The following is a 12196-nucleotide window of genomic DNA, read 5'->3' as shown; positions in this document are numbered from 1 at the left end:
TAAAACTTCAGATCCAGATTTAGAGATCCTGCTCACTAAGAATACTATGAGGTACCACACCGGTACTCCAAACTGCATACGACTTCTGAGCTGAAGTAACTTACTGCTATGCTGATTTAACTGGAAAATCTGAGAAGCCAAACTCATGCACATTGTCAGCTTCTTCCACTTCTCCCTCTTCGCTTCAGTCAACTTTATATACAAACTAAATGTAACCAACAAAATTTTAAGTATTTCTTCTCTACTTTAGTATCTCTTACTTTTGCTACCTCCTACTCAAGAGTTTACCCCAAAACCACAGTGCTTTCCAAGTCCCTCTCCATGGACAATCTTACAGAGTCTCAGAAGACAGAACAGTAATTCATCACTTAGGCTCACTACTCTTGAACATAAATCTCCTGCAGGTAGCCAGGAAGCTTATTTTCCCAAGCACCTACTGGTATCACACCACAAACAGCCTTAAGACCACAATATCTAATATATACAACCAAGGAGGGAAATAGACATTTTGTAGTCAACAGAAGACATAACTTGAAGTGGTTAAGAAAAACAGTGAAATATAAACATTTTTCTCCTGCTGCTGAGCAAAATGCTGTAAATTGCTGAGATTTTGCACAGACTCTTTGTTAACAATGTTCATGTTGCTGTTGCAAGAGGAGGGTGGAAATCAGCTGCCATGGATGAACTATTTAATGGTACAAACTCAAGCCTGTCATGCTTGAAAACACTGTGAGCTATACAGTACCACTATGTATAGACAGCTTTATTCATCCCCAGAGCTTATTGCCCCCACCCCCAGCTCTCTTTCAGGTTCATGGCTCAGAATGCTAATTGCCCAGCTTTTGTTTAGGGCTGGCTGACTCAATGTCAGGCCAATTCTATTGCCTACTTGACAAATGAGCTCTTTAGCCTCCCTGCAAAGGCCATAAGGAAGACCACAAGACTGGATATTGTGCTTTCTTCTTCTCAAGAAAGTTTAAAGGGGAGAATTCAAGCCAACTTAGCAAAAAAGGAGAAACTAGGCACCAAATCCACAAATCTGTCCCAAACTGGTTTTAACCAGCAGCCAATAGGACTCCTGTGAAGCCTGGATTATTTTTTTACATCCTGCAGTTTTAATGTGGCTGGAACACTATCTTTTCACATTGAAAAGATTCTGTGAAGCAACAAAAGGATATACAAGTTGATGGCCAGGCTATAAAACCACACAGCTTAATATAAAGCCACACAATTCAAAACAGAAGTTAATAAAAATTCTGCCCATCACCAAATGAAGTTTACAGTAGGAGTCCTGAAGACCCACTCCTCTAAAAACCCCTTACAAATGTACACATTACACAACAGCAGTGTCAAGTTCAAGTTTGATAAAGTCAAGTTAATCGGGACAGCAGCAAGTCTTCACAGAATGGCTGAGGTCACCTGGCCACCTAGCTCTGGCTGCATAGAACCATGTCCTGATTGCTTTGGAAAAATCTCCACAGACAGAGACTTTATTCAAATCACCTCTGGCCAACTGTGCCAGTACTTGGTCATCCTCACATTATAAAAAAAAGGTGTTTCCCTGATTTTCAAGGGAAACACCACCTGTGTTTCATTTTGTGCCCACTGCCTTTGTTACTGGGCACCACTGAAAACAGCCTGGCTCCATTGTCTTTGCATTATTCCTTCAGGTACTTCCATATATTAAGATTCCCTGAGCCTACTCTTCTCTGGACTAAACAGTCTTAGCTCTCTCAGCCTTTCCTTGTAGGAGAGAAGCTCCAGTACCTTAATGATCTATTCAGTTCTTTGCTGAATTCTCCAGTATGTCAGCATCCCTCTTGGACTGGGGAGCCCAGAACCGGGCTAGGTGTGGCCTCACCAGTGCTCAACAGAGGGGAAGAATTCCCTTCCTCAACTTGTTGGCAACACTCCTAGTACAGCCAAGGACACATTCACCTTCTTTGTCACAAGGACACAGTGCTGGCTCATGGTATGACTTTATGTACACCAGGACCCCCAGGTCCTTCTCTGATAAGTTTCTTTGTTGTCATACAGTGTACCATTACAACAGCCCATAATGCCTAAGGGATATCCATCCTAGCCTTAGGCAAGCAGCAGCCTAGCTAGAGAAGTGCTTTTCACTTATATTAGATCTCTCAAGCTCTGGGCTTCACCTCCTTGGCTTTCATCTTCAACTTCTCATCAGCTGTAAGAACAACTCTGTCTGGGATCTAACTGATCTGTCCCCCACTAAATAACACAGGCCTATAGAACTTGATCCTGCTGACAGCACTTTTGGCCACTGCCTGTCCTCTAAAGAGTTAAGTGAAATAAAGGACTCAAATTAGTTTGACACAAGTAATTTTTTTCATAGGTCTTCTACAAAACTCAAACTTGTCTGTGCTCAAGAGCTCTGCAGTTCAGCCATAGCTATACAGCATCTTGATTGTTACAACCGTGAACTAAAACACTCCATACTGAGCACTGCAGAATAAAACAGTTCAAAAAACTTGGGAAACATGACCATTTTTCAAGCAATAAACAGTATTTTATTTTACTCATTAATTTTAAAAAAAATTCTAAAAAACTTACTGTGTGGAGCCTGAGTTAATGTATATTAACCTGTGGTGGCTTTTTTTTTGCTTGTCTTAAAACAACATGGCATTTTCTCCCAGTTTCAGAATCTGATTAAAAATGGTTTAAGATGACTTGATAACAGATGTCCAAATCTTAAGTAAAAATAAGAGCTTTGATTTCTGGCTACTAGCAATTATGAATTGAATGCATTTTCCCTAGGAAAGGGTACATGCTTTCCCATACAGAAAATACATAAACCCTAACAAACCAGGATTCCACCAGAACACCTTCTAGCTGTTAAGACTGGAGTACTTCAGACTTCAAACACTGTGTTTTCCCTTTACCTGCTCATTCACAATTAGGAGGAATCATTTGTGTTATCTACTCTAATGATACAAAAATTTTCAAATGTCTTCTACAAAGCCAGTCCCAAAAATGCAGTTCTCTCAGGCTAAGACACAGCTACAAGCTCTGAGAGCATGCTCATACGACCTATTAAATAAAACATGTTTTCTTCATCTTTGCTGAATAAAAAGTCACAACACCTCTTTCTAAGCCTATCTGAGCTATCCAACATCAGTACCATATGGCATGTAAATACACATATACATCTATATAGGTGTACACAGTGTGTGGTAATTAACATCCCATTACTGTTTGTTAAGATCTACATCCAAGGCACACACACAGAGCAATTATAATGTAAGTCAAGAACTCAAAATTTGCCCTGAATTTTTTAGAGGCACAACTCCAGAGCTTCCAAATGTATTATTGTTCCGCTGCAAGCACCAGTTATTATACCTTAAGAGAAGATCAATTTATAACTTACTCAGTGTTTTCCATTAAAAGAAGAAAAAACAATTATGTAACTGAACAACACAGCACCATTGTTACCAGCCAAGTTTTATTATTTTCAATCTGCTAAACAAAAAAGAAAAGGAAATACTGGCTTTAATTTCAGCTGTTGTCTCCTAGCAAGCCAAACTCTTCATCTAGTAAACCAAGACATACTGACTTGTTTGTAAATTATGCCTTGACATTTTATCTTCCTCCCAATTTTGTAGCAAGCAAACTATAAATTAGGCTCCAGTTCAGAAATGTTTTCTCTTTCCCTGCCCGCTCACCCCACATACACATACTTTCCATTTCAAAGCTGATTTTAGAGTCTTGCAACAAAGGGTGTTCTAGTGGCCAGTTTCATTTGCACAGGAAAAAACAACAGTTATTCTGCCTCAGGCTTGCATTGGTTTTCAGGGTTCATTTTGATTTTCAGTTTTTCGGATTTGTTTTTTTAAGAGCAACAGCAATTAACATGCTATGTTAAGGCAAAGCCTAGTTGGGTGTTTTTCAGGAAGCTGCCTTCCAGGGCATGTAGGCTCCCCCTCTGTTCCTGGGGACACACTGCCCATAGTGCCCCAGCAGGGTGTTCTGCTATCTGAGTTGCAGACTGAGGGTCAAAGAATTGAAATGGTTATTTTATGGGCAAGTGTCAGCTACCATTTCTTGCCCAGGTATTCTTGGGAAAGATTCCAACGATGTTCCTCTAAATGACCCAAGCTAAGGTTTTCTTTGACAGAGAGGCCTGATTTTATTTTAGTAGAAACTGTGTGTGAACACAAAATATACAGCATATTACTGTTTCAACATTTTACCAGAAAAAGAGATAAAGAGGAAAAACAAAGTTTGGTGCTATATTCAACTTACCTTTTCATTCCATGCCCACAATCCAATCCCAAGAAATGCTATGCCAAGGAACTAAAGGAAAATGGGAAAAAAAAGAGCAAGAATTAGAAATGTGCGGTGTTTTTTGTCTGTTTTTTAAAGCTACATATTGACTCATCCTCTCTGTTGGATAATAATTTTATCAGGACTGAGGGGCGCTCAGTGAGAGTTATACAGTATATATCTGGTTTATTTTACAATTCAACTACTTTAAGTTGAAGAATTTACAACTTGCACAATTCAGGGCTGTCCCACACAGCAACAGTAAGTGCAATAGGTGCCACCTTATCAGTACCGAGCAAGCAAGGTTCTTTTTGAGTTTGTAGGACTCAAAGCAAACTCCACAGTCAACATTTTTGTTTGCTGTTTTACTATTGCATCACCACTGCCTGCACAAAGCAATTGCCCTCCCAGTGCTCCCCCAGTGAGAAAATGATTTTAAAAAATCCTAAATACACAATTATTATCAGTTTTAGCAATGTTATCCACATAAAATAACCCATAATTTCTGAGAGGAAAAAATAACAAAAATAATACTGGTCTGAAGACTATGAATTTTTAAAAGCCCTGCAGTTAACATTTGATAAATTTTCTGATACTGATTGTTTCATAAGGGAAGTTCTATTCCCTTTCTCCTCCAAGGGACTCAACAGCACCAAACACAAGAGACAGGCTCCCCATGATGAAAAGGGAGCACCATTTTTGCTTTTGTTATATCCCTGTGCTCTCCATTCTACTTAATAATTTAAAATGCATCATTTCCCTCCAAATCTATAGGGATTCCATACAAAAGTTACACTAATGATCAGTGCAACAAGCAAAACAGGCAGAATAAGCACTCCATATCCCAGCATCATTAGTGCGTATTTGGCATGATACAGTATCAATCAGATAAAATGTTTAAAAAACATATAGTAGATGTATGAGCACATCTCTACATGTCCATCTGTCCAACTTGCATATCTGATTTTAAAAGTGCCAAATAAAAGGAAAATTATTTTCACTGTAGTTAGTTTCAGGGCACGTAACAGAACGCTGCCCAAACATAAAACTGGTTTTCTTCGTCATTTCTCCACACTGCAGTGTACAGACTTATTTTGGCACATAAATACCCTTTCTCCTAAGATCTGTGCAAACAGTGAAGAATTCTAATGATTTCTCTTTTGCAAACAGAACCAAAGTGTTCTTCTGTTGAAAAGTGGGAGGAGGCAGGAATATAAACTTTAAAACCTTTCCCAGAAGTTATTTCAACACTGTTAAATAAAGCACTTCTCCTTCCTTACACGCACTTTCTTTGAAGGGGCAATTTTAGCTTTGTATTACAAGGGTATCTGCAAAGCATTACCCATTATCAAGCAGAATATGCTTGCTACAATAACCTGAAGTTCCCAAACACTCCTTGCATTTCTGTAACTTTCTCCTCCAAGTGTGCTGCGCCAACTGCCAAAGAACCATGCATACTGGGAATGAAACTTTTCCTTTTTGACTTGAAGAGTCATGACTGTAAATTTAAACAATACTAGAAGACACCATTCTTCAAAGGAAACTGTTGCAAGCTTGGCTGTATTTTAACAGAAGATATATTGAAATTTTTCTTAGATGGAAAGCATGACTGCCAGTCAAGAAAGTCTTATCTCAACAGTCTTAATTATTTATAAAGTACAAGACATGGATTTGAGAAAGTCAGTACAGCTTCTTGTGATACATCACAAAAAAGCCAAAAAAGGTCACCTTACCTGTATCGAGACTGACTGCTTTTTTTGTAGTTATAAAGCCTGCCAAAAGATTGAGTGTACTCTTCCTGACACCAGTGATTATTTGAAACTTGAGATAAAGTTGTTCAAGTTTCCAAATCTCTCTCAGACACACGGAGCTCTTTTTTTGCAGTAACAGGCTCCTTTCCTTCTTTCTTACACAGCCAAAGGCACTACAGTTGAAAGAACAGGAGTGTGGGGGGGAAGCTATATATTATAAAAATTCATAAGTTACATTTGGAAGTGGAAATTGCTATTCATAAAGGAGCACAAAACATTATGTTTTGTGAACAGATTAATATGGTTTTGAACAGAACAAGCATGGAAAACTAGAATGGAACTATTTGATCAGTGCTTTATGAATGTAACTTTGCATTCATACATATCAGCTGCAGGTGTAGCCCGGCTTTACTGACTTTATATGAATTTAATCCAGTCAAATGTCCTGATCCTTCACCAGAACTTGAGACTTAAGCATAAAATTACCTCATAACTTGCAAAAGGTGACTTAGAGTAAACTACACAGGTCTCAAGCCAGGCCGAGCTCATCCCCATTTACAGGCTGGGTGATCTGCACTGTGCTAAACTGAAGCATCTCAGAAGTAAGGTTGTCTAGCTCATGTCAAGGAAAAAAAAGAAAACTCAGTTCTCAGAGTTTTCAAAAGGAAAAGGGAATTACATGCTGCTCAGTCCTCTCCATATCCTAAACCAGAAATGCTTTTTTGAGCAGATGAAGAAGAGCAGATGAGGAACAACGAGCAAGATCCATTAGGAGAAAAAAGATTTGGAATGGAATCATGAACTCTATCACATGGTGCTGTGGAAATCAAAAGCTTAATGGCATTCTGAAAAAAAAATTAGATAATTAACAGATGGCCCATAGCTATTAAAATGTGATTCTGATGCAGCTTCTGGCTCAGGAAGTTTACACTGACACTCATTGGGAGATTGAAATCAGAAGATTGCTTCATGCACGTTTTGTTGGTTAAATGCGTCTTGCCTTAGAGGAACTACTTGCTCTACTTGAGATAAAATACAGAGGTAGGCAGACCTAAACCCCTACAGTCTTTCCTAGGGCCCTAGGAAAGGCCCACCTTTGCACAAACACAGCCTGCTATGGGGATAAAGCACACAGGAACGCTCTCTGTAACCCCCACTGGCAGAAAACAGATGTTCATGAGGAGACTTGTACTTCTCATCAGGATTAACTTTGGATTTTCTTGACAATTATGAAAGAAACTCCTGCATAGCCTAAAATTATTTGGAAGCAATTCCAATGAGCAATAAAAAGGTGGAAGTTTACCTCATTATCAACAAAACACTTCACAGAGAAAAAGTTTCAATTCTCCACAGAAATCTAATAAGACCATCTGGCCTAACTATAAATAGTCACTGCTGCAGAGCATGTAAAATCTTTATTTCCTTTTTTATGCAATAATTTGCCGGAGAATATTAAAACAATTCTCTGGAGCATTAGCCTTACAAAAAAAAACAAAAAAAACCAAACAAACTTGCACAGCAGTATTTTCCCAGCCATAAGTTTTCTATACACAAACCCAAAACCCAAAAGTTTTCACATTCCTCTTCTATAAAAATTAAATGTATTTAAAAGTAGAAAGTGTAGCAGTACTTATACTGTTACTCTGCTTGTGAAATTCACATGCTGTTTTCCAAAGTGAATTGACCAGTATTTCAAGCTGTACATATTTTATTCTCAGTCTTGCCTGCATGGAGGAAAATTATTCTTTTTTGGTAGGGATGCAGCAGCACACAGCATTGCATTGAAAGGCTATTGGGGCAAACACTAACAAAAAGACCAGAAAACCTTTGAGAGGCACTTAATCTTAGAGTGACCAGAGATTACTAAACATAGGGAATTGTTAATCTCAGTGGACATTCTTAAATAACTTGGCACCAGTTTTCAACCAAAGGACAACAGCAGCAGGCCAAGCAGTAGGAGGTTGGTTAATGTGCCACATGCATAAATCAGTGTACTTTCAAGTGTGGTTACATGAAATGCTTGTGAGAGGTCTTGTGCAGGCACCTAATTTCACCTTCCTTGTGACAACACAAACACAACAGCCAAAGCCTGGCAAAACTGTCAGAGTTCAGAACCAGAGCTTTCTGGCTAGAGCTCTTTTGGTTTGTTGGGGTGGGGGAGGCTGGGGTGAGTGTATTTAAGTCCTGTATTTTGGAAATGTGAAAAACTCCCCCCTGCCCTTCCCTTGAAGTGCCACAATAATTTTGTGCTTGGTGTTAGCATGGAGATTATCAGGATTCCTAGGGGCACTTCGGTGTTTCCTCCACACCAGTATGCTGTAGGTTATTCATGGAGCAAGATTTCCTGCTGTGATTCAAGCAGCACAGGAGAGAACACAAGGTACAGTATTTTACCAACAGCACAGTGGTGATCAGGACGACATGAAATACAGCATTTCACATCCTGAAATACAGTCAGGAAAACACATGGCTCCTGAGCTTGGCACATATATAAAGCAGCACTGACAAGTTCCTAACTGAACTCCAAAACCCAAAATGGACAATTTTTCCCAAAGAACTTCCTCTACAGCAGTCTGTGCTCAGACTCACTCAAAATTATTTTAGCTGCAATACTCACTGCTTTTTTAAAGTATTTTATGCTAAATAAGTTATTTTCCTTTTTAAACCAGGGCAAAAAATGAGCTTAATGTGTGTGCCAGTTTTTGTTTGTTTCAAAAAATGACTTAGTTGTGGGTTTTGTCACTTGTTTGTTTTTAAGTAGCTCTGACAGAGAAAGAGTACCAAAGTAGAAATCAAAATGAAGTTTCACACAGTTGTCTTCTCTCCTTCATGCCACTGATGTGTATTCTGCTTAAAATATGTCACTTAGCACTCTCTCAAGCAGAACAGATAGGACATTCTCTCAACTCTATAGCTTTCATCTAGACCAGTATCACATGCAAGGGAAGTACCAGAAGTCTGCTCTTATTTCTCTTTCCATACGCCCCAGTTTCAATGATATTTCCATTCTCAACATAAATTGTTAAAGCATTTCATTTTCATTTGGCTGAAAAAGTGTGCTGATGAAAGGAGAGGCAAACTGCTCAAAGCACACCTATACATTTACACATCTATGCTAATGCTTACAAAGAGTGTTTTCTTCTAAAGCCCATTTCTTGTTTGCCTTGAGATCAGCAGCAAGAAAACTCCAGGTACTACAGCCAGTGAATGAAGGTGCAGATGTGATGAAGCCAATGATGAAGATGCTGCATAGGTGACAATTACCATTTTAGTTCATGGCAACATTCAGACATAGAATACAAGATGTCAAACCTATTTCCACTTTGTGTTCAGTCTCTAAAAAACATTAAACTATATTTCAGATAAATGTCTTGGTAAAATCTTTTCCCTCCCAACACAAAACCCACACATGTGGAATTAAAAAAAAATAATTCCCAGTTTCCACATTATTTTTCTCAGCTAAATCAGAGACTTGATTGATTTTTATAGAATAACCCAAAGGAGAAAAACAGACCTGAGAACACAATTTGAAAAGCTGCCTGCTCCACCCTGCAGGATCCTTTGCATAGTGTTTTCTAATGAAAAATTAAGCACACATGACCCCAATTTTCAGAGCAAGACACTATGGCTGTTAATGTATGTTTTGTTTTCAGCAGTACAGGGTTTTCCATTTTGTGTAACAAGAAAGCAAGATATATATATATATATATATATATATATATATACTGCCCCAATGCAGAGTCAATGCCATCAGTTTCTTACTGTCTTTTCCAGTTCTTTAATTGTAAAAGCAAAACATCTGCTTTCTGTTACTGTTGCTCTACATATTTATTTTATTGCTTTCTGATGGTGCAATTGTATGCACTGCCAATCAGCTTGGAGCAAGAGTCCCTTAAGACTGAAGCCCCTCTCCTCTTGTCCACAGAAACTGATATTCTGGAAAACACAAAAAGAATTAATTATGTCCTATTTCCCCTGCTCCAACTTTTAAACAACTCCTCTCAAGACTAGATAAAATAAATTTAACTCTTGTCAAATACACACTGAGGCTCTTCAAATTCAGATCCTGATGCCTAAAGAAAATACTTCATTTGGAACAGATTTATTTTAAAGGATAAAAAACTAACATATCAGTGACTTTGTAAAATTCTTCAATAAAAGCTTTTTTTTAAAACATTTTTGTTTCTGTGAGATCTAGCTTATTTCCTTATTTCCATTAAAGTAAATACCCCACCACTACCACTCAAACATTCAAATAGCCCAGAGCTGAAATAACAAGACATCTCCATTCACAGTCACTTTGGTATATTCATCTCACAAAGATCCCATCCTTTCTCTTCTTTCTACTCTCTACTGGAATTTGTTTCACCACACTCTTTCTCTGCTCTCCCTGTGCTCAAAAGACATTACAGAAAGACTGAGAAATTCTGCTGTATATACACCTTTCCAAGGACCTCTTCCCTACCTTCACTTCTGAACTACAGTAAGTGCTACACTTGTTTTCATCAATACCATCCCATCTCTAGCTCAGTTCTCTTCACTGCAGCATCCACAACTGAAGTCAGTTTCTACTTGCAAAACTTTCCAAAACTTATGTAAGTGGTGCTGTAGCAGCATATATAAACAGTATGGGCTTAAAATACAAACACACGCAGAAGAAAAGCGTAAAATAAAATAAGATCATTCAGAAAAAAACCGTAAACCTGAATTTGACATCCTCTATCATTACACTCATCATTTCTCTTAGGCAGTTTGACAATGGAAAGACAAAAAAGCCAGGTATAAGAAGAGGTATAAGGGCAAAGAAAACAAGTTTTGCTTCAAGTCAGGGTGAAGGTAAAAGGTTTGGAAGCAGAACTGCAAACAGGTCATTTTCCAGGTCTGTTTTAGGGTTAGCAGCTTCCAACCCCTGAGGGCAGCTAGACCTCTTCTGTCTTCTTCCTGCTGCTGTGACAGTCTTATTCATCCCAAACCCCTCTACCTGAGCTTCAGACTATTTAGGTCCATCCCCACTATGAGTCTTCATGTTTCTTGCTGAAGCCGCTGTTTCACTAAAATTTCAAAAAATAACACCACACCCACCAAAAAAACAGAGAATACATTAAAGTCTCATTAGGAAACTGATACACAAATGCTCACTTATTTCAGTTGCAAGCAGTAAAGCTGTAACATCCAATTCAGGCATTTGATACGGCAAACAGAAACAATCTGAGCTAGTCTTTTCCTCTAGTAACAAATGGGCAATTACATTGCTTACACAATTGATTGAACAGCTGAGAGCATCAAGAGTGCAGAGTCAGGAAACACCAACAGTTGGCTTCAATGCAGTCAATGCAGCAGGATACTCTGAATGCTCAGCATTTTCTTTCGGGAAAGCAGTCTCAGCTCCCAGCTGTGCTTGTATGCTACAGAGAGGAGTCCCAAAATCTTCTATTCCAGCTACACAGGCTGCCACATCCCAGGTTCATAGGAGCTTCAAACGTCAGAGATTCGTTCTCTTCATTTTGCAGAGAAGCAAAACACATGCAGAGGATAAGGGAGGAATGAGAAAACTGAAGTAGTCTGGACAGAGAGGGAAGTCAACATCACCAGCTTTACAGAAAAACTTGAACCAAACAATTTAACTTTGCTCTCCTTCTACTTAAAAAAAAAAAGTGAAAAAAAAAGTGAAAAAAAAGAACCAGCAAAGAAAAGAGTGAGCATCACACAAACCGTCAACACACCCCAAAAATGCAAACGCACAAAGAACTTTTCCTAGCAACTTCCTCAACAGTTCTTTCCTCCACCAAATGCTCATTCTTGATTCTCTTTCTGGAGTCCTCCACAGTAAGATGTTCAAAACCACTTGCAGAGAAACTGGTACCACACATAGGAAGAAATCACAGCTTGAAAAGGTAGGAAGTGAGTCAATGCAATTTAATAACATGCCAGAAACGAAGTTCAGGTGTCCAAAATCCTGGCCCTGATATGACGTGCTTGTACAGCTTATCACACTTCTCCCTTGATCAAATCTGACTCAGAGTTATGAATTCTCTTATGCCATACATTTGGGCATTTGCCATATGTTAGTATATGAAACAAATCAACTTCCAATAGCCACAACACCGAGTGTGGGGTGATGCAGGAGAGAAGAAGACACCAGAAGTGCTGTGGTAGGTTTA

At 38.7% G+C, this 12196-nt stretch overlaps 1 protein-coding gene across 1 annotated transcript in view; it reads right to left on the bottom strand.

Moving 5' to 3' along the window:
• The window catches only part of TSPAN5 (tetraspanin 5), an 81425-nt gene that overhangs the window by 19844 nt on the left and 49385 nt on the right, over positions 1-12196 (bottom strand). Inside the window, exon 2 of the mRNA XM_014875254.2 lies at positions 4264-4314. Within this exon, the coding sequence (XP_014730740.1) occupies positions 4264-4314 (51 nt within the window). The remainder of the gene's footprint in view (positions 1-4263; positions 4315-12196) is intronic.

The sequence above is a fragment of the Sturnus vulgaris genome, chromosome 4 (assembly GCF_052056855.1).
Source record: "Sturnus vulgaris isolate bStuVul1 chromosome 4, bStuVul1.hap1, whole genome shotgun sequence".
Lineage (NCBI taxonomy): Eukaryota > Metazoa > Chordata > Aves > Passeriformes > Sturnidae > Sturnus > Sturnus vulgaris.
This window is presented reverse-complemented; position numbering and strand designations above follow the sequence as displayed.